We start from the raw sequence: 26,895 nt of genomic DNA on the forward strand, positions 1-26,895 counted from the left end.
ATGGATCTCAAACTTAAGTTGCATTAGAATCATCTGGAAACCTGCTTAAATATACAGCTTCCAGGACCCTACCCCAAAGATTCTGATTCAGTAGTCCTGGGAATCTGCATTTTGACATGCTACCCAGGTGATTTTGATGGAGGTCACCTGAGGACCCCACGAAACACTGGCCTACTCCTAGGGCACTTCTCTTACCATGAAACCCCTTTCAACTACATAAGCTTCAAGGCTTCCTATTCTTAGGACATTGACAAATAGTTTTAACAACAGTAAGGTAGTCTCCCGTGGAGCCAGCAGATCCGGGGACCTTGCCCTTCCTGAGCAGAGGAGGAAACATCAATCCAGTGTTTCTTTTATCATTAACTCTTGAAGCCAAGAGGCAAAGACAGGTTAGCTGAATTCTAGTGTGTGGAGTGAAAGTGACAGTGCCCTTGCGAGGTTTACACACAGGCACTTAGGGTGACCTGGTGTCATTTCAGTGGACCGCACTATGAAGTTGTGCAGTACAAGAGAGGACGGGGACTACCGAGGGAGGACTTGTCTTAAGTAGTATCCCTAAAGATAGGAACACAAAGCCATTTATAGGCCGACAGACTTTACGGAAAGTTCAGAAAAACCCTTATACTTGCGCTGTCTCTCACTCTGTCTTTTCCTGCTGTAGAAGGCCTTATGAGGATGTTGTTGATGATGATAACCCTGACAGTAATTCCCAAGAGCTTACATTATTAAGTGCCCAGTATGTATGTGCCTCGTGTTGAATACTTAATGCTCATTATCTTATATATTCTTCATAGTGACCCTATGAGATGGGCGCATTTCACTCTCCATTTTGCAACTGAGAAAAACTGAGGCTTTGCAAGTAACTTGCCTTGTGCTTTCCTGCTGATAATCAATGATCAGGGATTTGATACCCACCCCCAAGTTGGATATGCCCTGCAAGGATGAGGTTATTTTATTCACCTCCTTTCTTCTTCTCTCTCTCCTGTTTCCCCATATGCCCAAATGTGCATTTCTTTCCCATCCAATTTATCCTATATAGCTTTTATCTTTTGTAGTTTATTAGAAAATGTGGAGAGTGGAAATGAAATAGGAAAGTGGGTTTTTATAAGCATCCAGCTGAAGCCAACCCTCTCCAGGCAGACACATAGTATAAATGGAATGAGTACAGGTTACTGTGTGAGGTACTAGACAGCTGAAGTGATTACAAAACAACAGAACCTTGGTTATCTGTGGGGTTGTTAGCAAAATCCCTCATCCTGTGTTTGCAGCAAATAGCTTCTGCATGATAGATTCCTTTAAACATCAAATTCAAGAGTTCTTTTCTCTCCTTCTCCTTGGTGGGAAAATGGACATGCATATCAGCATAAAAGTTCACATTTGATGAATGAACTGCAGAACCAGACAGTACCCTCCTCTGAGACAGATTCCCCAATTGGAGCTTGGTCTGGGGAGGCAACATGGTCTTAGGAAAAGAGTTTGGAAGTACATCAAATCCTGACTCCCTACCTTGTCTTGGATTGGTTATGTAATTTCTCTCATCGCTGTGTCCTCATTTCTAGAACATGGATATTTTGTTAGTGAATAAAGTGGATGCTGTGGTATATCACCCAGATACTCACTCTGGGAACCCTTTGTTCCCCAGGCTGCTGGTGACTGAAAGTACTCAGTTGAGTCCCTCTGCAGATGCAGTTGTCTAAGAGATCGTCTTAGGCTGCATCACATATGCTTCTTAGGGACAGCCTGAATCCATGTGGAGGGTATAAAGGCCTGACCAGCTTCCCTCCAGCAGGATAACTCCAGAGCTCCCCCATGGATGTGTTGCCGCCTCTGTTGTGACTGTATCATAGCTTATGTCCTTCTGTCCAGGCCTGCAGCCATCACTCCCTGACAGATGTTTTACCTTCTGCATGCAAGTCTTTGTCTCAGGATCCTGGGTACCCACTTTAAGATGCCTCATTTACAGGACTCTGTGATAATTAAATGACATATTTGATTTAAGTGCCTAGCATAGTGCTTAGAAAACAGTAGGCCCTCTGTAAATGTAGCTTTTATTTTATTACTTTTAATGTTTCATAGAAACTTATATGCTAAGCCACTTTTCTGTACTTTGGGAAAATTTTGAGTAAGCAGTCATGATTAGGTCTCAATGAATTCCAGTGAAAATAGAAATTCTTTTGAGTTACAAAGGAAGCCCTCCTCTTGATTCAGGCCAAACTTCGTAATAAGTAGTTTGCAACATTTGGATCAACTTTGTGTAATGGAATTTTGTCATGGTGTTTTTGTTCAATTTATTTTACTATAAATCAAATATGCTCTGAAGGTTCTTCTCAAAGATATTTTCATGGGTAGAAAGAGATGAAATAAACTCAGTTTTATAATGAGGAATTAGTGAAGTAAAGGAAGTCTTGTGAGTCCAATAGGGGAAAGAGGGAGTGTGTTGCCATTCACACCTCTCCTTTCAGTCCTCCGAGTGTGTGTGCCTGTGTGTGTGCACGCGTAGGTGCCTGTGTGTGTGCACGCGTAGGTGTGTGTGTGCACTAAGATATACCTTATGTTTCTTATTTGCTGGAGTGCTGGGGAGCTTAGTTGTAGGTACCAGTGGGAAGTGCTTAGGGTTCCACTGAGGGAAGAGAGGAGAGTATTCTCTTTCAAAATACCATCTTTTGAAGATGATTATAACAGAAGTAGAACAGGCCTAGGAAGACATTCACACATTATTTAAATGCATAACGTATAAAGCGAAAGTCCCTTTTCATTGCTTGTCTCCCAACACAAATTCCGTTCCTCAGAGGTAACCATTCCCACAAATTTAATGCATGTTCCTCTCAGCTTTCCTCTGTGAGTGTTTTATTTAATATATACGATTTTATGATTATGTATATGCATGTATGTGTGTATATATATGCATGTGTGTGTGTATATGTATATTTTAATAAATGGGATCCCGTCATACATTCTATTGGATAAGTTGCTTTTATTCCACAGTTTTAGTTTGCTAATACTGCCGGAACGCAATACACCAGAAGTGGACTGGCTTTTATTAAGGGGATTTATTTAGTTACGGGTTTACAGTTCTTCAGAGGAAGGGCAGCTGGCTCCCCTCTGGCTTTCTCTGTCACATGGGAAGGCACCTGGCAACCTCTGCTGGCCTTCCCTCCCAGCTTCTGGGTTCAAATGGCTTTCCCGGGGGTGATTCCTTTCTGCATCTCCCAGTGTCTGGGTCTGTGTCAGCTCTGAGCTCTGAGCTGAGTAGTGTTGGGCTGTGTTGAGCTCTCTTTTGACCTCTCTCTTTTGAGCCACCAGCTAATTAAATTGAATGTCACTCATTGTGGAAAGCACTCCCCTTAGCAGACGCAGATGTAATCAAGTCTGGATGAAATTCACATACTGATGATTCAAGTCTACAGCAACAGAACCGGTCACTGTTGCCTGTCCAAATTGACACCGGGACCTAACTCCACCCACTTAATCTAATTGAACATCTTTCCAGATCTGTGTATATAAACTTACTTCATTCTTTTAACGTTTGCGCATAATACCCCACTGAATGGCTGCACTAAAATTTATGTAAAGACCACTGTTGATCCAGGTTGTTTCCAGGTTTTCAATATATAGCAACCAATGCAACAGTGAATATCCTTTTTTCATATTCCCCTCGTACCATTTAAACATGTGGCCCGAGACTCTCACAGAGCTGGGTTGACAATAGATGCTGTATTCTTGAGTTGAATTGAAAGCTAGGTGCAGCCTGATGAGAGATTAAAGGGGCACAGCTTTTCTTTGCACCAGCCAGACCCTCCATTCTCAGGAGAGATTGACTTTCATATACAGATTTGTACAAAGAAAGAGCTTGCTGCACTGCAGTCCTCCTTGGTGAGGATTTGTTTCCACGTGAGTGTCTGGGCACTGCTCTGCTCTGCATTCTTTGTGTTACAGAGAACCTTCCTCGTGGGGGGGGGGTGGTGGTGGTGGTTTGCCTATGCATTGATGTCAGGATAATCCGTGGTGGTCTTCCTTTGTGGTTTTAGGGTATGGACTTTGATCTCAGTGCATTTGCCAGTGATCACGGGTCTCTTGCCCAAGCCAGTTAAAATTTTCACAGGTGCTTCAGGCTTTACCTGACAAGAGGTCTGTCCATAGAGAATAGGTAGCACCTGGGGGCTGTGCCTCCAACATGTAAATAAGCATCAGGAATGATCACCTGTGAATAGTTAATATTAAAATGCATCCAAAGTGCATGAGTAGTTCAGTAGTAGAATGCTCGTTTTCCATGTGGGAGACCTAGGTTCGATTCCCAGACCATGCAATCCCCCCCACCCACGCGAAAAAGAGTATGCTTCCAGAATACACTGTGACCTAGTATTTGATCTCCAGTCTCCTTAAGGCATCTATGTGAAGGGTCTGGTTTAAGGTATTATTCAGCATATTCATGGTCCCATCTAGATTTAGTTCTGTCACCCAGAAATCCAAGCTGCCTGCTGTTCCCATCGTGCTTTTTTGAAAGGTAACTTCTTAAGTTTAGGGAAGCGGTTTTCATCAGGCCATTAATTGGAGTCACTTTCCCCAGGAAATCATGGACCCTGAAGTCTATTATGTAGCACTTTCTTTTCCCTAAAAGGACTCCCCAATTTTCTTTGCACAGTATTTATGTGAGGCAGGATAGCCATTTTTAGCCCCATTTTACAGATGTGAAACTCGAGGATCAGAGTTCAGTGGCTCATCAAGGTAACACTAAACAGTGACAAGACTGGAATCAAAGAAAGACCCAGGTTTCCTAATTCATAGTCGGTGTCTCTTTCTACAAATAAAAACCCATCTCACACATCAAAGTTGTGTCTCGTGGACTATGTACACCTACACACATAACTTTGAGAAGAAAATGAATTCAAAATGTATAAATTCATGGGTGAGAATTTTAGGATTTTGTTCTGCTCCCCTGCTTCAGTCTGTCGTTCGCCACTCTCTTTAATGCAAATGTGAGTGCTCATAAATTAAAATTAAAGGGGTTTGGGAAGAAAGAAGAGTGAAATTTTGTAAGGAAAAATAATTAGACTCCTCATTGAACAAATGGCAATTGAATGCTTACCTGGTGTAATCCTGAGTTGGACCAAGGAAAGGCTGAAAAACTGTACAAAGCATAGATCTTACCCTGAGGAGCTTGCAGCCTAGTTGGGGAGACAAGAAGACACCATTAAATAACATGGGGCTGTGTGTAATCACTTGTCTGCCATGAGCTTCCTTCCCTAGGATTTTAGAGATGGGAGGGTCTCTGTGGAATAAGGGGGTTAAGAAAGCATCATGGGTCCCCTTGTTCTTACAACAGAGGACACTTAGGGAATAGGTGGCATTTGGATGAAGGGAGTGAGGAAAAGAAGGGTATTTTAGGGCAGGATGAGCTCCATGAGAGGAAATGTGAGATAGCCACAAGCAGATGAGCTCCATCATGTTGCTTCCGACTATATTCCTTAGCTTCCAAGGGAGTTTACAGAGTGCCAGAGTCACTGATTCCTGGGGTCCCTTTGCACAGAAAAAGCTGAAAGGTGTAGGTCTAAAACAATAAAAAGCTGGACCACTACAATATCTTATAGACTGAATGGTTTGGGCTTTAGCTTTGGTTGTCATTGTCATTGTGTCATCATCGCTGTCACCATGAGATATGTTTGCAGAGCTCTTGAGAAGTGATCCCAGTGGTGTAGGGAAGACTAAATAATCCTAAATATGGATTGTTATTCTACCAAGTATGTGCCAAATAGCAAACAGGTATGCGCTCAAAGAGGGGACGTGCAAATGTGAGTGCTCATAAATTAAAATTAAAGGGGTTTGGGAAGAAAGAAGAGTGAGTTTTTTGTAAGGAAAAATAATTAGACTCCTCATTGAACAAATGGCAATTGAATGCTTACCCGGTGTAATCCTGAGTTGGACCAAGGAAAGGCTGAAAAACTACAAAGCATAGATCTTACCCTGGGGAGCTTGCAGCCTAGTTGGGGAGACAAGAAGACACCATTAAATAACACGGGGCTGTGTATAATCAATTGTCTGCCATGAGCTAGTATGTGCCAAATAGCAAACAGGTATGAGCTCAAAGAGGGGACCAGTAACTCTGGGCTAGGATATCCAGGCTGGCTTCATAGACAAGATAGGACTGGCTGGCTCTGGAAGAGGAGCAAGAAACTGGGATTGGGATTGCTTGAGATGCATGAGAAGGCCATTCTGGATCTAGAGGACTACCTGTGCAAATGTGTGGAAGCACAGGGATGTGATGAAATGTCTGGGTAAGAGTGGATCAGTGTTTCTGGAAGGCACGTTTCTTATGGAATAATAGGTTGGATAAGGAGAAAGGGGCTCTAATATGGAGGCCTTTAATATCAGTTTAAAGGCTCTAAGAATTTGGATACAACATGCTAAGATGCCATCAGGATATCCTTGGTTGTCAGGAAATAATAGGAGTTCATTTCAAAAGTATATATGATTTTAAAAGAAGGATAATGTACTCCTACTATTAAGGTAATTGTATCTGGATACAGTGTGAACTTGATTCTAGAAGTATTCTAAAAGTAATATGTCCTGAGATGCTTACAAATTATTTTCTCACCCAACCCTAAATAAAAATGTAATAAATGATGCCCATTCAGGGGGCTACTGACAAACTACAAACCTGTCACACAACAGAATCAAGGCATTGCCCAAGGTTATACTTCAGACTAACCTGTGGTTGATGGGTGCTGAGCTGTGGTTTCAGAGGTGGGGTGGTTTGCTCTGAGTTATCCGCATTCTGTCCCTTGATTACTTTGTGACAGTAAATGTGAGGACTTGAGATTCAGGGTACTGGCCAGGATTTTTTGGGCTGTTAAATGACAGGAACTAAACTTAAATTGGCTTAAGCAAAACTTTAACCAAACTAAAATTTAACTGTAATTCAATTAACAAGTCTGGAATGAAAATAGTTCCACTTATTGCTGAATCAACAGGCCCAATATGGTTAAGCGTCTGTCTTTCTCTCTGCTCCTAGATCTGCTTTCTGCATTGTTTGCTTCATTTTCCAGCAGGCATAAAACATGTGGTGTGAAAGATGACTCCTGGAAGTTTAGAGCTGTCATTGACCAAAGGAGGGTCAGTCTCCTCTCCTTTCCTTCTTTCTTCCCCTATCCTTCTCCTTGCCCTTTCTTCATTTGGTTCTTGAAAAAGTTACCTGCTTAGTTCATGTGTTCACACCTGGACCAATTACTGTGTGGCCTGGTCAACTTGAGCAGGCAGGGCTCTTCTGACTGACAATCTCACTAAAATAAAACAGGAGAGATCAGTTTCCAGAAGAAGGATGTGAGTTAGGGCAGAGGAGCTGGGGGGAGCAGATGAAAGTGAGACCAGCTGATGGTGGCTGTCGAGGTTGTGCGTGGCCTCTATTCTTCTATGGCTTTTGGTGCTGTCTGCAGCACACAGCCAGCCTCTTACCTAGAATAAAAGGCAGGGAATTAGCCTGGCCTGCAACAAGGAATGTGGATATCTGAGACGAGGCTCTATTGGCAGATCTTCGAGCCAACTACAACCTAAGCCCTTGAAGAGCAAGCGACTTAACTCTTTGAATTTCCATCCAAAATTCCAGGTAAAATTATTCATATTGATGGAGGACTATAATTGCTTGACCTTCAAAAGATGACAGTGTTCAAGTTCTTCCCTTAGAAGATACTAGAATTAAATCCGCAGAGAGTTTTTTCCACCCTGCATTGGCTGTAATTGGAGTAAGGCTCTTACGATAGATGATAATGGGTCATTTGCCCTCAAATCCCTGGCTTTTGTTGTACTATGCCATGTTTATATTTACCCTGGGTTCCACCTCCCTGGAAAACCTGGGCTTGTGGGAAAAAAAATACCATTGCTTGGTATTTACCTGTGAGGGTTTCTTAAAGAGTGCTGAACAAAGGTTACTTTATGAGTCCTCTCCAAATCGCTGGTTCAGAGGAGGGGGAGATTGCTATGGTTTTCTCCATTTTGTAGATGTAGGAAAGTGAGCCATGGGTAAGGTGAGGAGATTTGCAAAGAAACATCAGTGGCAAAGCCTCAAGACACTCTTTCAAATCAGTTTTCCTGACAACTGGTCTTCACCTTTTCTGATTCCAATGTGCCACTTCTTTTCAAAAGAGTAAATGTTCACGTTCAATGGAGAGTCAGAGCTGAACTCCCAAGACAGTGGATGGCAGTGTGAATAAAATGACGAGAGTTGGGAGTGGAAGCATGGAGAGAATGAAATGGATCCACTGGTGAGCCCAAAGGATCGTAGGTAAGAAATCATTTAATGAGATCTAGACCGTTTTACAAGGCGGGCTGGAGTTTCCATTTATTGTGGCATGCTTTCAACGCACAATTCTCTGATTTTTCATTTCAAAGAGAGTGGGGAAAAAAGTTTGCTTTTGGTAGCTCTTCCACTGATGGCTAATCCTAAATGCAGTGGTAATAAAGGGAGTCAATATCTGGTTCAAGAGTTCAGGCAAGAGTAGATATTACTGAGAAGAGGCTTCTAAGCAGGTATCAGTGCTGAGGTGATTGGTTTTGTGTTTGTCTTTTTTTCTATATTGGTTGGAAAAATTATCCTTCGCAGTGGTTTGAACATGAGTAGTATTTTGTCTCATTGCTTTTTCTGCTCTTGTTGTTCATGTTGTTACTGTGTGAGTCGACAACAAGCGTTGGTAAACTTTTTCTGTAAAGGGCCAGATAGTTTTTGCTATGAGTGCCACGGGCCAGCTACAGAACTCTGCTGTTGTAGTGTGACTGCAGCGGCACACAATATGCTAATGACTGAGTGTGGCTGTATCCCAATAACATTTTTATTTCAAAAGCAGGTGGCAGGCCAGATTTGGCTCCTGGGTTATAGTTTGCACACCTTTGGTCTGTACATTCAACTGAAGTTTGCGCAGATGCCTCTGCCTGACCACAGCTAAAATAGTATTTTTCCAGTGTTCCCACCACATCAATCTTGCTCCCTTCTCTTTAACTGCTGAACTCTGTTATTGGATGTAATTTTTAAAAATGGTTTTTCTAGGAGCTTGGCCATCTCCATTTTCATCTGAAGACCTGTGGACCTTGAACTGGACTCCACAGAAGCAAATACCAGAAAAATCTTCTGTTTCTGTGCTGCATTTCAGGTCCCTGGTGTAGTGCAATGGTGCTGGCTGGAGCCTGGGGCTGTGTGATGCTGAGCAAACTACTTAGCCTTTCTGATTCGTTCTTCAACTATAAAGATATCTACATTGCTTACCCCACAGGGTTCTTGCAAGGATCATCCTGTCATTCTCTTTATTGAGCATCTACTGCCTGCCGTATCTTTTGCTAGGCACTGTGGATATAACGGTGAGCAAAACAGAGGAAGACCTATCCTCAGCAAGCTTGCATCCAAATCATTGAATAGAAGGGAAAGCATTTCGAATTGAGCTTTCCATCACTTTTTAACAAATATTGTCCCAAAGACCATGGTATATTAGAAATAGAAATTTTGGTTTCTTTATTTTGGTACTTGTGGTAAATTAAATTATGTTCCCCAAAGTAGAGTTGTTCTTAATATTAATCTGCATTCCTGTGGGGGTGAACCCATTGTTAATCAGATTTCCTGAAGATGTTATTTTAGTTAAAGTGCAGCCCAAATGAAGTGTGTGTGTGTGTGCGTGTGTGTGCTTCATCCAAAATTACTGGAGTCCTCTGTGAGCAGAAATTCAGACATAGTGAGACAAAGCCACCGGGAGGAGCCAAAAGCCCAAAGTCAGTGGAACCTAGGAGAGAAATGAGAGGATGTCACCATGTGACATGAGGCATGGATACAAGCCAAGAAGCCCCAAGGATCACCGGCAGTCAGCCAGAATGTTACAGCCGTTGGGGAGGAATCATTGCCTTGCTGACACCTTGATCTTGGACGTCTCCTAACCTCAAAACCATGGACTAAAAAATTCCCGTTGTGTAAGCCAAACCACGGTGTGGTATTTGTCATAGCTGCCTGGAAAACTAAGTCAGAGCTGAACTCTCAAGAAAGTCAGTGGATGGCAGTATGAATAAAATTCAAGAATTGGGAGTGGAAACATGGAGAGAATGAAAACAGAAAGTTGAAGAGTGGCATGGTGGCGCTTCCATCAACCAAAGTTCACTTCTGAAAGAAATCAACGAGATTTTCAGCCTCCTTCTGGGTTCCAAACCTAAGGAGATAACTATTAAAGTCAGCTAGTTGAGGGTGAAAGTAAGAGTGTAGGAGGATTCATTTTGAAATGTTGTCAGCAACCAGCTGGAAAAAAATAACACCTACTGTGATTACTAGGAAATTTCTTGGAGGGTGTAGAGGTGTATCAGTGGATCTAATCTATCACTTGTTTTGGTGGCACTTGGATGGTTAGATAAGCATTTCAGTTTAGAATGCAGTAACACCAACCACTAGGAAAAAGAATATGGTTCTTTTCAGCTCTGGCTCCTTTTGGCCAGTTGTGGATTTGTTGTAGATCAGATCTGATAGCCTAACCATGTTCATTTCTCATTTCTCATATATGTACCGAACAATAACTTTGGGCCCTGCATTGGACTGAAAGTTGGACAGGAAGTGGTGGGTGGGGGGAGGGATGGGCCGATACCAAAACAGAAGGAGAACTGGTTTCAGCCTTCTGAGAATTTTATTCCTGGAGTGTGAACCTGAAAAGACTTGTAAAATATAATGGACCATGTTCTTCCTAGAAATGCAAGAATGTATGCCCCAAGAGTGCAGCTCCTTGTGCTATGCCTGGCAAACAGCAGTGTGCAAATAATTGTGGAAGGAATCACCTTACCACCATATGTTTTATGTTCCAGCCATACCAACTCATCTGGAGATCCACAAATGTGCCGTGTGCCTCTGTAGATGCTGTTCTGTGTGCTTGGAATGTCCTTTGTTCCTCATTTGCCTTGCTAACTCCTGCTTCTTCTTAAAGACTGAACTCAGAAACCCCTTCTGTTTTTTCTCTCTTCTCCTGATCTCCTTACCATAGGCCCAGTTCTGATATTTTTCCTTACTCACCTCCCCTTCATTCCTGTCACCCCACATCTCTATTATTGTCCATGACTCACTGAATTGTGGTTGTTTGTATCTTACAATGGGGACCAGTTGTTGGTAATTAGAAAGAAAAAAAAAACAACAAAATTTGGCTGAAATTACGAGGAATCAAAAAAACAATAATGTACAATAACCTGAACATGTTATTGTAACTTAAAACTTAGAGATAAATGTTCATCTATCCGTCTTTTGATATAAAGATCTTTTCCTTGTATATCAGCCTGCCCATTAGAATTCCAGGTTGTCTTTTTTCTTTGAACCACACCTATAATGCATCATCTATAATTTCCAGTTCTTGGCTTTTTTTTATGGAGTGAGAAGACATTGGAAAAGCAATGAAAAGATGCTAGATTTCTCCCAACACAGTAATTTATACTTCTTCATTCATGCCTAATTCAATTGCAGTTTTCTAGTGCCTCACCTTTATCAAGTCTTTCCAAAACATTGAATTCAGCTTTTATAGGAATATTGATTCTTTTTACACTCATTTTCGGTTGATTTATGTGCTATTTAATTAAATAATATAATTACAGTAACAAGTGTGATGACCATAAATATTTTTGAGAGCAAACACAGTTGAGTCTTGTAAACACATAACTCAGCGGGTGGGAGAAGCAGTGCTTGGGCAGACGAGGGTGGAATGACATGTGCCTGAACTGGGGGGGGGGGTAGCATGAGTGGGTATCAGAAGCAGTGGAGTGCATTGGTTAATCTAGCATATTAGTTAAGCTAACTAAGTTCAGTGAAGGAAGCATATACTAGGCTGAACTAGTACAGTGTCTGTTTGTATTGGTATTAAAAAATTTGTTAAATGGATGCTTAAATGATCCAGTGAATGAAGGAGGGAGCATTTGGGGATATGACGTTTGCAGGACTGCCAGTATTTGAACCCATAATTGGTCACCTCCTCCATCGGTAAAAGTGCTGAGCGTAAATCAGAAAACTAGAACTTTCCCCACCACCTGTGAAATGAGACTGAAAAGAGAAAACTCCCTCCAATAAACAGGACAGGTCTGCCAGCTGGCTCCCCAACGCCCTGTTCCACCTTTTCACCCAGCTGCTGATGAGTGAGGTATAAAATGTCTCCTTTTTTGCTCCCCAGATAGCTCCTTGCCATTTCTTCTTGTTTCAGCCTCTGCTACTTTGGCTCTGAAAACTGTAAGATGCTCAGGGATAGAGCTTCTGGAGAGCTAGACTATGGAAGGAAGCAGTTTTGTCTTAAAATTCTGTGTGTGTAAACCTGTTTAATGAATCTGGTTCCATTGTAGCATATGGAATTTCAGCTGGTAAGGGGTATTTTATATGTATCAGGGTCCCATTTCTGATATAGTCCTGCTTCCCTGTAGGAAAATTTTACCTTACCTGTAAGAAGACACTGGCAAGAAGCTTATATTACAGACAAATACGCGTGTGTATACATATGTGTTTACATATGCTTTATATATATGTGCAGACACGTGTGTGCATACATACATACATATAATGATTCCCCCCCCCCAAACCTGAGGCAGATCATTGGGGATATATGGGAGATAGCTGTGAAAGTAGGAGCAGCTCTTAAAAACTGCCTTGGATAAGGGATATATGGACAGCGACAGAGGCTAAAGCTTTTGGTGTGTATGGGGAAGTCATGTTAATGAGTTCATGGGGAGACAAGAACTGTCTGAGCCACAGAATAGAGACAGGGCACTTAGGAGCTTAACCACAAAATAGAGCTTCATGACGTTGGGTCCAGGAGGCAGAAAAGTGTAGTAAAGCTGTGGCAAAGAGCACACGTCCTAGACCTGTAGAGTCCCGGGTCAGAGTCCTGACTGCTTCTTACTAGCTGTGTGTCTTTCGGTAACTTACTTCACTGCTTCATGTTTTAGACTTAAAAAAAGAAAGCCGTAGGACCTCCTTCCCAGGGCTGACGTGATCCTTTGATTCCTTCTGTAGCGTAATACATCATAGTGCCTGCCACACAGCAAAAACATTTTAAAATGTCATATCCTTATAAATATTCATTATATCTGGGGCTAGCACAACTGTCCTGCAATGGGGGCAGTTTGTAGGGTTGCTTGGCCTCAGAAGACTGTCACTGATCTGGACTTTATCTGGTTAATGCTGTGCAGTATGAAGGGTAGTTTAGGCACCTTGGGGGATGGGGAGAGGATGGGGGACAGTTGATCAAAGAAGTAGATTTCATGATCGCTGCTCTGGAGGTTTGCAATATAATGGGAGAGTGGGTTCTGATCTCCATAGAGGATGACAGGCGTCCCATTCAAACAGAATGTACAAATGAATATCATTGATGGGATCCCATCCTGTGCAGGGGTCAAGATACCTTGGACTGTTTGTTTCATCCACTTTTAATCATTGAGGGGCTGAGCTCTGGCTAATATGTATCTTCTTCCCATCTATTTCTGAAACCAGAATAGAATGACCGCCTCCCCTTTCCCATCCCCAGCCCATTCCAAGCCTGTTCTTTATTCCGTATATTAGGAAGGATTCGCTCCTGACAGTCTTGAGATTTAATGTCAGATGCTCTCGGGATGCAGTTCTTTTGTGGTTGAGAAGGTTGGGGCTTTATACGTGAGCGGGGTTGAGATGAATGAGTTTCCATTGTATTTATAGAAACCCGGTGCAATATCTTCCAAGGTATAAATAGAACAATGGAGTGTTGACAAAGGGACTGGTGTTCTGTAACTGTGGAAACCCTGCAATTGTTCCTGGAACCATACTCATTGTTTATCTGCATCTGAATTTTAATAAACAGGGCTCTTGCTGCTTATTCATGAATTTTCAAATGGAAATATATCTCCCATTATTATCCCCTCCTTGTGAGTCAGGCCCTATCTTGCAAATTTGCAGCTGAGTAAATATATGGAACATTAGCAGCAATTAGATAATTGGTGCCCTGGATAAACCCACCCACAGCTGCGAATGAATAAGGACTGTGCGAGTGTCACCTGGTGCAGTCTTCCTGATGGCACTGCATGCCACCGTGGACTTGCAATTAAGCAGAGTTTAGTAGCCTTTTCCTAGTCCCTCTTCCTCCACAGTGACCAAAGCTTGCAGAGTAAGTGAGCTTCCCTGTCCCTTGTGCTGAGTCATTGTGCAATGGAAGATGTTAGGCCAGACAATTTGGTTAAGAAGAGTCAATAAATCCGCTTATCTTCACTTAGCTGATTGCTAAATTGCTTATGATAACTTATTTGGTGCATATAGCCAGCCAAAATTCATATTTGAATTCTGGGCTGGAGAGATTGGAATTGGGTCATAAATTGTGTTTGTTTTTTTTTTAAATGTAAATCCCCCCAAACTTGCTGGCTCTGGTCTGGCCACTTTATCTTTGCACCTATTTTCAGCTTTTTTTTTTTTGTCTTCTAGCATTGACTGAGTTTCCTTTAGGCAGCCACATTTTAATCTCTTTCTTTGGGATTATAGTTCTCCCAGGCCCTTGTTGAATAGGATGCCTTTTCCAGCTCATTCTTTACTTCTATTCCCCAGGCCCTCTTCAGTTATCTAAAGTTTTGTTTTTTCTTTTTTAATTGCTAGTGTCTTTAGGGAAACAGATGGAGTAATATTAACATTAGAAAGGGGGGTATGGTTGAGAGGGACACATCCCATCAGGTCATTCTCATTTCTTTCCCCTCCGTCTTGTCCTCCATGCGTCTTTCCTCGCTTTGGTTTTTGGCTTGAGAGCAATTCTGTCTAATCTTCCAGTCACTCTTTGATTCCCCAGGCTATCACCTCTCGGGATGCTTTCCTGAGTCTTTGTTTTGTACTACTTTCCTTTTTTATTGAATACACCTTTTTGTTTGGAAGGAGGTGGGTGGAGGATGGTAGGTGGAGTTTATGGATGAGTCACAACCTATTCATCTCTTGGGGATCATTCCAGGCCATCTCAAACTGTGTTCCTGCTTAGAACATGAATGTCACACTGGGTCCTGAACAGAAGGGGTCTGAGGAAAGCTCCAGGAGAAGTTGAGGGTCTGGGTGGATTTCTTGAGTCATATTGTTTTTTGTTATGTGTCATCCTTTTATAAATTTGAGATACATTATCCTTTATGCTTATTATTATTAAACCTTAACATTGCTACTATTTAATAGCATCGATATAATAATAATAATATATGTCATGTGTTGACCACCCACTCTGCTTTGTGTACAATCATCCATCCCTTCAACAACCCAGAAGATCAGTTTTATTTCCATTTTACAGATGAGAAGCTCAGGATTCAGAAAAGTTAGCAATTATTCCAAGGTCACATAGCTAATAAGTGGCAGAGATGAACTTCAAACCCAGATTGATTTGATTGCAAAGCCTGACTCTCAAGCGATGTGCTAAATCACAAGACTCAAGGCGTTTGGGGATACAATTAATGTCTGAATTCTCTTTGCTAAAATGAGATGTTATCTGGATAGCCTTCATTTTAGTTCCCTAAATCATTTGTCCATTTAAAAACTCTGACTCAGTCTGCAGAGCCTTTTCTTTTTAACCTTTGCTGAATTTTCCCTTCCAGCTAGAAACCAGTTTTCCTGGTGCTGCCTTCTTGCTCCTCATTGCTGCCAACACATCAGATGTATCAACCACCTGAAATTGGGCTGCAGGGGTAGAATTTATTTGCAAACATTTAAATTTCCCTGGTGATAAGCAAATTAATTTTCTCCCAACTCTTTAACATTCTAATTGAATGATGGAATGTCAGTGATTGTGTTTTACAGATAAAAGGCAGCCACAGTCTTCCCGTCCATCAGAAAGAACAGAGCTAGGACCTAGGTTTGCAGCTCCCCTTTGCCCTGCAGCATAAGCTCATCCTCTTGGGATTTAGAAAAGTCATTTGGTGAAGGGGGTTAACCCTGAAATCCAGCCAAACTGCTGGCAGTCCTATCTGCTCGGGAAAGACCTTTGCTTCATTCATTCATGTGTCAAATCTTTCTTGAACACCTACTATGTGTGTGCCAGACATTGTGCGAGGCTCAGTAGTGAACAAAACAGGCAAGTCTCTGCCACTCTAGTGGGAGAAGAAGATGATAAACTAATGAAGCAGTTCAAGATAACATCCTGTAATGACAAGTCCTTGAAGAAAAGCAGAGTAGAATAACGGATACAGAGTGTTGGGGAAGCTATTTGAGAGGATCTCTCTGGGGAGGTAGTATTTGAGAAAAGTGTGAAGAAGTGGAGAAAAGCATTTACAGCTGGAGGGAGCAGCAGATCTGTGAGGTTGATACTGCCTCTCAGCCACACCTTTAGAGTAATGCATTTACCTGAACTGAACCTTCTGTATCTGCACATTCTCTGTGACTCAGGAGCTCTCTCCACACCAACACCTTTGTAGAATACCCATTATATCTGTGTCATCAAGAAGTAAGTAGCATCAACAACCACAAAGAGGCAAGAAGGGAAGCATAAGGCAGAGGTGGCATTAACATTGCACTTTCTGCTTTTATTGGCCAACAAATGGTGTTTGTGAATAAATGGACAATAACACCTTTGGATCAGATAGAAGTACCCAAGATCATTCGCTGCAAATGTTTATTCATTTCCTGTTATGTGCCTAGTGCTATGTTAGAGGCTGTGGAATGGGATGGGATTGAGTTGGCATCCAAGCCTCTTCAGCAGTAAGAATTTATTATTACTATTGTTTATTTTTTATTAAACAAATATTAGCTATCATTATTATTGAGCATTTACAATGTGCCAGGCACCGTTCTAAACTATTCAATAGAACTAATTGGATTCATCAGAATCTTATGAACTAATTTAATTCTCCCAAGTCCATGATATAGATTCCTTGTTGTCCCTGTTTTATGACTGAGGAAATGAAGGCAAAAAGAGGTTGATAATTTGCCCAGGGTTGCACATTAATTAAGTCTGATCCAGGTTTCAAATCCAGGCAGTCAGGAAGTGAGTTGGGTATTGGAAACTACGGGAAGAACAGTGAGCTAAGTGCTGCTATCATCCTCTTGTGAGAAAACAGAGTTTCAGTGAGGTCAGGCAACTTACTCAAGCTCTCATTGATGCAAAGGTGAGTTAAATGTGGGTCTTTTCTGACCTGAAGTCTGTGCTTTTATCGAGTCTGCTCACCTGCCTCTTGCAGGGCAGCTCAGCTCAGCTCAAGGCATGCTCAGTCTCGGGGGTGCAGGGAAGACCAGGGTTAATGCCCAGCCTCGGGCAGTTCCCCATCACCAAGCTGTGCCCCCTCCTTGCCCTGGTGTTTCTTCAGGGGTTGGGATGCAAGATGAGGACCAGCCTCTGGGAGTGATGGAGGATTTTGGAAGCATTACAGGCTGCTGAGGTCAGGGTAATTTTTCCAGGCTGGGCCTCCAGATCTGGCTCAGGGGTATCTTGAGGGTAGTTCAGAGAATGGGGGCCTCTGAACTAAGGGTGGTGCCTGGGAAGATTGTGCCTGGAGGGGGGCGTCCATTGTGCCATGTGAAGGGGGCAGGAGGGTGAGTTGGCACAGACGATAATTGAGGAGGTTGATGAGCTGCAATGGCAAGATAGAAACCAGGCAAGTTATACCACATATGGATGCTTTGAAGGGCATTTCTGAAACTGATCTTTTGGCTCACTTTTTTGTGCTGGGGGCAAGGCCTTTAGACAACAGAGCTGAGCTTGACCTGAGGCACACCAGCCACAGACGTTCTTAGGACTTTCCTGCACGTGGAGACACATTGTCCTATAAGAGTGAAGAGTAAACTGTCACCTGCTCAGCTTATTTCCATTTGGGGAGCTGGTTTGGGGGAGGGAATCACCACTGCCTTGCCTGCTTCCCTCTGCTTCTTGTGATGTTTCCGTGGTGCAGTTCGGATTGCCAAGTCACCATTAATTGTTAGGTGTTTGCTCTTCTGGTCCTTCCCCTCAGAGACTTAAGTTCCTTCCCCTTCCCCAGTGTTATGATTCTCCCAAATGACACCAATGATAAAATAATAGTCACAGATTCAGGGAGTACTGTGCCGGTTTGAATCTGTGGTGGACTCCAGAAAAGCCACGTCCTTTAATCCTCATTCAGTATCGCTGGGTGGGAGCATTTTGATTGTTTCTATGAAGATGTGACCCACCCAATTGTGGGTGGTAACTTTTGATGAGATGATTTCCATGGAGGTGTGTCTCCACCCGTTGAAGGTGGAGTTGCTTACTGGAATCCTATAAAAGAGGAAACATTTTGGAGACAGTCCCTTTTGTAGAGTCATGAGAAAGCCAGCAGATGCCACTATGTTTGCCATGTGCCCTTCCTCTTGAGAGAGAGACCCTGAACTTCATCGGCCTTCTTGAACCAAGGTTTCTTTCTTTGGATGCCTTTGATTGGACATTTCTGTGGACTTGTTTTAATTGAGACATTTTCTCGGCCTTAGAACTGTAAACTAACAACTTATTAAATTCCCCTTTTTAAAAGCCATTCCATCTCTGGTATATTGCATTCCAGCAGCTAGCAAACTAGAACAAGTACTTTCTAGTTTATAAAGCAATTTGTAGGTGCATCATCTCCTTGAAGCCTGACAATCTGTGAAATGTCATTTCTGTATTGAAGAACAGGAAATGGAAGCTCAGAGAAGTTCCTTGTCCTGCCTGATATCACACAGCTGTTAAGTAGCTGCACCAGAAGCCCATCCTAGATGCTTGACTCTGCTGTGCTGCCTCTCCAAATCATTTCCTAATTAGTCTGTTTAACGACTCTGTCAAGCTGGCTTCAGTTGCCCTTGCAAAGACAAGCTCCAGTGAAATCAAGCGATTTTGCTGCCGAATGAAAACATTTGCTTGATGCTATTTTCTAGGCCATTCTCACATATGGTTCTCTTGGCTCAGGAAGCCACTCCAGGTTTGGGAAAGGCTGCAGAAACTGAGGAGGGATGGGATTCCTTTCTTGTTACAGGTGAGCAAGTTAGACATCCCAGAGGCTTGCAGCATGTCCCTTGCAGAGTGAGTGGGTCCAGAGAAGGAGGAAAAGTCGGTGGCCCTATCTCTGAAAAAATGCCCTCAGCCAAAGGATGGTTAGTGACCTACTGTTATCAACATCAGGACCCTCTTTACCTGTGGTTTTGGCCCCTGAGTGACCTAAAAGAAGACAAAGTCCCAAACTGGTTCGTTCATTCAGCGGAAATTAACAAGCACCTCATTTGGTGGGGATATAGCAGTTAAACAAACAAACATACAAAAACAGTAAAAACACTTGTCCTCATTCTAGGGGAGTGATAGACAATAAACAAAATAAATTATCTAGCATGTTTGAAAGTGATAAGTTGAATTTTCATTTTCATTTAGTTCAAAGTATTTGTAAACTTCTCTTGAGAGCTTCTTTGACCCCCATGATATTTAGAAGTGTATTATTTAATTTCCAAGTATTTTTGGGGGGGATTTTCCAGATTTTTGGCTTAATTCCATTGTAGTATGAGAACTAAGTTACATAGGGGTGGGGTACAAATATAATAGAGCATGTCCTGTGTTTACACACCTGCACTCTGTTCTTTACGCACTTATGTTGTATAATCTACACTAGTGCTTTCCAAAGTGGACTACATCCAGAGGTTGCACAAGGCATCCCATTGTGTGGTGGGAACAAATATTAGATATTCTGTTTTTATTTTTAAGTCTCATTGATTTCCTGTTTTTATTTTAGGGTGTATACTTTAATGTATATTACTCATTAGTCAGATCTACAAGTAGGTAAAGACCAATTCTCGTGACTTCTACCTTAAAAACCCTGGTCTGAGCTACCGTCATCCCTTACCAGCCTCGTGTCTGGTTTCCCTGCTTCGGTCCTTGTGCCTCTGTGATCACACCGGGTGAACCTGTTTCAGCCTAGGTCAGCTGCCCTGCTCCTGTGCCCCTCTTCTGGATTCCTGTTTCTTTCCAAGCAAAGCTAAAGCTCTTACCGATGGCCTTCTCTCTGGAGGTCATCTCACACCTCTAAACCCACTGATACTGGTTTCCTTGTCGCTCCCTCCTCAGGACTTTGCATGTGAGGTTCCTTCTGGCTGGAACACTCTTCCCCCAATTTGTTTGATTTGCTTCCTCATTCTCTTCAATCTGGTAAAATTTCACTCTACCACATTTACTATGAGTCTTCTGGTTTATGTTTTTCCTCATAGCATCACTGTCAGACACATAAGTTATTATTTGTTCTGTTTATTGAGAATATTTTACTATCATGAGTATTAAATAGATGAAGACAAGCTTTTATCTGTTGTGCTGCTGCTGTACATCTCTGGTGTCCGATGTGTAGAAGGTTCTCAATATGCATCTGTTGAATAAATGAAAGGATAAATAGTGCATGGAGTGTTGAATTGGTTGATTGATGGAGTACGTAATGAGAACATTATACAGCTTCAGAGAAGTGAGCCTCCGGTCATTCCACTAGCAAGGGGCAGAGCTGAGTTGCAAACCCAGGGCTTTCTGGAACAATCCTCTTCCTTCCAGAGGATGATTATTAAGAAGAGAGGAAGTGAGGAGAGGGAGAGGTGGTGGGAGAGGGAAGTGAGAGGGGTGGGAGAGGGGAGGGAGGGAAAGAGTGAAAGAGAGGAAGAGAAGGGCGGGGAAGGGATGAGGGATAGAGGGAGAAAGAATGAGAGATGGGAGAGGCAGGGGAAGAGAGAGAGAGGGAGAGTGCATGAATGCAAATGTGAATGAGAATAAGTACTGAGTTTAAACCAAAGAAATTATCAGGACCAAGGAGAGTACTGAGTTTAAACCTAAGAAATTATCAGGACCAAGGAGAGCACACGTTAGCCTTGTCCAGTTACCAGTCAGTCTTTTGGGGATCAGAATCACCTTCATTGCCCCAGAGTCTTTGATGTCTGTTCTCTGGAGTGTTTTGGGAAAGGGGGTTCCTTATCTCACCTCTGCCTTCTGAAACTGAGTCTCAGGTTAGTGGTGCCAGACTTCCCACTGCTTGGTGGACCATTTTGCCATCTTTATCCAGAGGGCTGTGCATAGTGAATTAATTGATTACTGCAGCTGTGATTGACTTCAGGAAGGGAGAAAGCACTCCAGCGGTCTTCTCTGCTGTTGGAAGTAAAGTCCCATCTTCCTCATCTCCCTCCCCAACTAGAAGAAGTATGTTTAGGCTTGAGATTGGCAGTACATGGTGAAAGAGAAGGAAACAAGTACCCTTCTTTATTCCAGTTCCTTTCTCTTAGCCAGAGCGCTGCTCCTCCTTTGTGACCATCACCAACACAGCTTTGTTGCCTGCTGTCTGTGATGTGGTTCCACTGGGCTCTTTGTGGGTGGTTCCAGTGTCTCTTCCTTCCCTTCATTTGCTGCCTTTCCACTGATGGGCACATACATAACCCAGGGGTTTCACCTGCATATTGTGGTTGTGGATGATAACACAGTCAACCCAGGGCAGCTTCAAGCCAGGAGAGAAGACCAGAGCTAGGGAGCCTGATGAAACTGGATTTGTATCAAGGCCTTGGGACATTGAATTATGTCACCATACATAGAGGAAAAGCTTTGGAAGTGTCTCTGAGGTATAATTAGAGCTAACAGCTCTGATCTTTTCCTACCCAACCATTAGTGACTCTACTCCAGTAAAGAAATATGTAGCATGCCCAAGTAGGAACAAAATGAGTAGTGCGTCCACATTTCAAGAAATTGTGTGTGTTGGTGGGGGTATCTCCGCTAAAACCATAAATTGCATGTGAGCAGGTCAGATTATTTCTGAGGAGGAGGTCAACTTGATGGACAAAGTAGGCCAGAGGGATTGGGGGAGTCCAATAAAAATATACTGTGAGCTACAAATGCTAGCCACGTAGATTATTTAAAAGTTTCTATAAGCCACATTAAGAAAATGAAAAAGAAGCAGATTAAGTTAATTATAGTAATATATTATATTTTACCCTATATATCCAAACGTTATCATTTCAACATGAAATCAGTGTAAAAATGTTAATTTTCATATCCTTTTTATCATACTAAGTATTCAAACTCTGGTGTGTATTTGACTCCCGCAGCACATCTCAATTCAGACTAGCCACGTTTCAAGTGCCTTACCTCATTGGACAGCACCAGATCTGTAAGACCCTTGTTCCTGCTCTGAAATCCCCATTTTTAAAATTCCTTCTTCCTCATAAGCATTCTCTGGCTTTGCTTGCTCTTAGCATTTAGGTAGCGTGTGACTGTGTGTTCACATGTGGGTTAGGTTAATGGTGTCAGGTGGGTTGTTTTGTCATTGTAATTGAATGTAAGTAATTTGAGGATGGTGCTGCATCCCTTTATTTCTGTCTTCCTTGAATCAGACCCTGTGAGAATGGGGAGGTTGTGGAGAATGGATGGGGAATGCAACACAGAGAAAGACACCGTTTCCTATCACTGTCTGATCTTAGGCTAAATCGTTTCACCTCTCTGTTTCTCTGTTTCCTTCTCCATTAAATGGGGACAGTGAGATCATTGATTCTGCTTCCAGGATAAAGGAGCTTGGACGTAAAGGATGTTTGAAAAGGTAAAAGCACTTTGCACTTGTAAAGCTTGATTTTTTTATTATTATTATTTTAAGATCAATGAGATCAGCTGGTTGGTTCTTCTTCCACTCTTTGTGTGAAGGGTAACCTTGCAGCAGTTGGAATTCCTGGGATTTATGCTCAGGAGCAGCAAGAAATCTGGAGGTTTGTCACAGGAGGGCATCTGTTGGGATCACAGGTTTGTGCATGTGTTGGAGTGAGGGGAACAAATGAAACTGGATTGTAAATCCTTAGGGCTGGGGAAACCATCTCTCTCTCTTGCCCCTTCACCCCTCCCCCCCCCCCCCCCCCCCCCGTCCTGTCCCTTTATGGGTATAAGACCATGTTAGAAAGCTAATGAGCCAGCTGAGCTTTCTGCTCAGTGAGTCATTAAGGTGACCAGTCTAACAGAGCCCTCACAAGTGTTCAGTGGCTCTAAATTCTGAAAACTCACTACATTGTGTTACCAACATACACCCAGGGGAGTGCCTCCTCCTTGGGGAGAGTCTGAGAAATATCTGGTCTTGTCCTTTCTTGTGTGGCATGGCCTTTCTTCATTACTTTGAAGGCACTTGCTTGCAAATGGTAATTGTTTGTTGACCAATCAGTTTATCTTGTAATTAAATGCACATTTATTTGCTCAGGCTCATGTTTAAGGCAAACATGGTGGGGCAGTGAGGTGGTGGGTGCTGGGTGGAGATGAGAGCCTGGCTGTTCAATAAGATGTCTGTGCAGAGTATGCAGACCTGCTGTAAACTTCTAGAACAACATGCATCTCCTCTCTCACCCATTTTGCATTTAAATGGCATTAATTGCATTTAATGAGAGTGAAATGCCAGTTCACTTCCCCCAGTAATCCCCTGGGGACCTCTGGGATCTCACCTTTTGTCTCCTTTATTCCTTTCTCTTCCCCTCTTGTTTGCCATATATATTACTGCCAGATTATTGTTCCAAAATTGCTGCTCTATAATCTCTAGTGACCTTCTGCTCCAATAGAGTTAAGTCCATTCCTTCTGGTTGGACCTCAATGCCATCTGTAGTTTGGTTTCTATTTACATTTCTTCCAGGTGAACTGCTTTCCTTCCACTGAATGAGCTTTGCCTGGTCCCTGCTCCTTGTCTGTAACTGCTCTTTCCTAGAGAGTATATCCTGTGTGGGATAACCAACTGTCCCAATTACCTAGGGCCAGGGAGGTTCCTGGGATGCAGGTCTTTTGGTGCTAAAACCAGGAAAGTTCCACTTAGACTGTGATGAGTTGGTCACCCCACTCCCATGCTTTTGCCATCTATTGATAATTAGCCCATTTTTAAGGGTCTTGCCTAATTGTTTGGTGGGTCGTAGCTTCAGCACTTATTGTACATTCGTGTGGTGCAGACTGTTTTTACTGTCTTCTGTCATAGGGGTTTGTGTTCATTTATTGTCTCCTTGTCTATTCTGTAAGTAATCTGAGGAAAGGTCATTTTTTTGGATCCCTTGGAGCTCCTGGCATAGGGCATTTCACGTGGCAGCTGTTGAAGTATTATCTAATGAATGAATTGAATTCTTGAAGTGAAGCAATGATTTATAAATATAATGATTTTTATAAATTTTAATCAATTGCCAAATGATAAATGTTCATCATGTTTTTGGGGGAAGTTTGGAACGTATAGAAAAGCATGCACATGTACATCAATTATGAACCCATTATCCAGAAATAACCACTGTTAATAATAGTATTTTCCCTCCTTCCCCTCTGTCTATCTTATTATCAGCTATCTGGCTATTGCTATATGCTTTTTAGAATACTTGGATCTTATAGTACATGTTGTTTTGTAACCTGATAATTTCACTTAACAATACATCATGAACATTTTTTTCATGCACTTAAGTTTTTTTCTGCTATCATTCCATTTGTGACCAGACCACTAGTCTTTTTTTTTTTTTTTAACCAATCTCTCACTATTGGGATTTAAGTGTATTACTATAAATATGGTTTTGATAAAATTCCTGTGGCTCTATCTTTACACCATCCCTGACTGTTTTCTTAAGGGAAATTCTTACAAGTAAACATTCTGGGTGAAAGGCTTCTGACTGATTTTTTTTTTTTTTAATTTAAACAGTTTTATTCCTACACATTACTGTCCATCCTAAGAGTATAATCAGTAGCTCTTGGTATAATCATATAGCTTTGTATTCACTACCACAGTCAATATGAAAACATTCTTATTTCTTCTGAACAAAAACAAGGATCCCATACCCCTTATATCCCCCTATTATTGATATTAAGCTTTGGTATAGTGCCTTTGTTATAATTCCTAAAGAAATAGTACTATGTTACTCTTAACTATAGACCTTAGTTTGCATTAATTGTATTTTCCCCATATACTACCCTAGTATTAACACCTTGCAATAGTGATGTACATTTGTTCTAGTTCATGTAAGAATTTTCTTTTATCTGTACAATTAACCACCAGCATCGTCCATTTTGTTTTAAATTCAGGAATAGTGAGACCTCCAACTTCATTTTTCTTTCTCTAGATGCTTTTAGCTATTCAGGGCACCTTGCTTTTCCAAATCAAGTTAATTATTGGTTTTTCTATTTTTGAAAAGTAAGCTGTTGGGATTTTGATGGATATTATGTTGAATCTGTAAATCATTTTGGATAGAGTAGACATCTTAACTATATTTAGTCTTCCAATCCATGAACACGGTATGTCCTTCCATTTGTTTAGGTCTTTCTTGGTTTCATAATTTTCTGTATATAGGTCCTTTACATCCTTAGTTAAGTATATTCCTAGATATTTGAATTCTTTTGGTTGCTACTGTAAATGAATTTTTTCCCTTGATTTTCTCCTCAGATTACTTCTTATTACTGTATAGAAACACAACTGATTTTTGCATGTTGATTTTGTATCCTGATGCTTTGCTGAACTCATTTATTAGCTCTATAGCTTTCTTGTAGATTTTTCAGAATTTTCTACATTTAGGATCATGTCATCTGCAAACCATGAAAGTTTTATTTCTTCCTTTCCAATTTGGATGGCTTTTCTTTTTCATGCCTAATTGCTAGAACTTCCACCACAGTATGAATAACAGTGGTGACAGTAGGTATCCGTGTCTTGTTCCAGATCATAGAGGGAAAGGCTTTCAGTCTTTCCCTGTTGAGTAAGATGTTAGCTGAGGGTTTTTCATTTATGCCTTTTGACATGTTGAGAAAGTTTACTTCTATTCCTGTCTTTCAAAGTATTTTTTATCAAGAAAAGATGCAGAATTTTGTCAAATGCCTCTTCTGTATCAATCAAGATGATCATGTGTTTTTTCCCTTTAGACTTGTTGAATTACATTAGTAGATTTTCTTGTTTTGAACCACCCTTGCATACCTGGAATAAAACCTAGTTGATCATGGTGTATAATTCTTTTAATGTGCTGCTGAATTAGATTTGCAAGTATTTTGTCGAGGATTTTTTTTTGCATCTATAGTCATTGGAGAGATTAGTCTGTAATTTTCTTTTCTTCTGGTATCTTTGTCTGGCTTTGGTGTTAGGGTTATGTTGGCTTCATAGAATGAGTTAGGTGGCCTTCCCTCCTGTTTTAGTTTACTAAAGCTACTGAAACATAATATACCAGAAATGGGTTGGCTTTTACAATGAGGATTTATTAATTTACAATTCACAGTTCTTGGGCCATGAAAATGTCTAACTCAAGGCATCAACTCAAGGATAATACTTGGACTTTGAAGACAGGCTTCTGGCATTTGGCACACATCTGTCACATGGGAAGACACATGGCTGGCATCTGCTGGTCATTTGCTCCTAGGTTTCATTGTCTTCAGTTTCTGGTTCCAATGGATTCCTGTCTGAGCTTTGGTGGGTCCTCTCTTTGCTTCTCTGGGACTTTTCTCTCTGAGCTTCTCTAAATTTCATTTCTCTTAAAGGACTCCAGTAAAAGGATTAAGACTTGCCTTGAATGGGGTGGGTTACCTTTCAATTGAAATAACCTAACCAAAAGGTCCCACCTACAACTGGTCTCCACCCACAATAATGGATTAAAAGAACATAGCCTCTTCTGGGGTACATAACACCTTCAAACTAGCACACGTCTTCTTCAATTTTTTTTGAAGAGTTTGAGTAGCATTGGTACTAAATTTTCTTGGACAGTTTAGTAGAATTCACTTTTGAAGCTATCTGGTCCTGGACTTTTATTTCTTGGGAGGTTTTTGATGACTGATTCAGTCTCTTTACTTGTGATTGGTTTTCTTGAAGTCTTCTATTTCTTCCAGAGTCAGTGTAGGTCATTGATGTATTTCTATGAAGTTGTCCATTTCATCTAAGTTGTTTTGTTTGTTAGCATACAGTTGCTCATAGTATCCTCTTATGATCTCTTTTATTTCTGATTTTATTTACTTGCAGCCTCTCTTTTTCTTTGTCAGTCTAATTGAG

The 26,895-nt window shown here is 41.6% G+C and overlaps 1 protein-coding gene across 3 annotated transcripts in view; it reads left to right on the forward strand.

The window, feature by feature from the left end:
• The window catches only part of SORCS3 (sortilin related VPS10 domain containing receptor 3), a 603,968-nt gene that overhangs the window by 43,879 nt on the left and 533,194 nt on the right, over window positions 1-26,895 (forward strand). The window contains exon 1 of one of the 3 annotated variants that reach the window (XM_077125966.1): window positions 5,056-5,760. The exons of the other annotated variants lie outside the window; for them this stretch is intronic. Coding sequence (XP_076982081.1) covers window positions 5,719-5,760 — 42 coding nt within the window. The 5' untranslated portion in view covers window positions 5,056-5,718. Of the gene's footprint in view, window positions 1-5,055; window positions 5,761-26,895 lie in introns of those variants that run through there. 3 annotated transcript variants of the gene reach the window in all.

The sequence above is a fragment of the Tamandua tetradactyla genome, chromosome 13, assembly GCF_023851605.1.
Source record: "Tamandua tetradactyla isolate mTamTet1 chromosome 13, mTamTet1.pri, whole genome shotgun sequence".
NCBI lineage: Eukaryota > Metazoa > Chordata > Mammalia > Pilosa > Myrmecophagidae > Tamandua > Tamandua tetradactyla.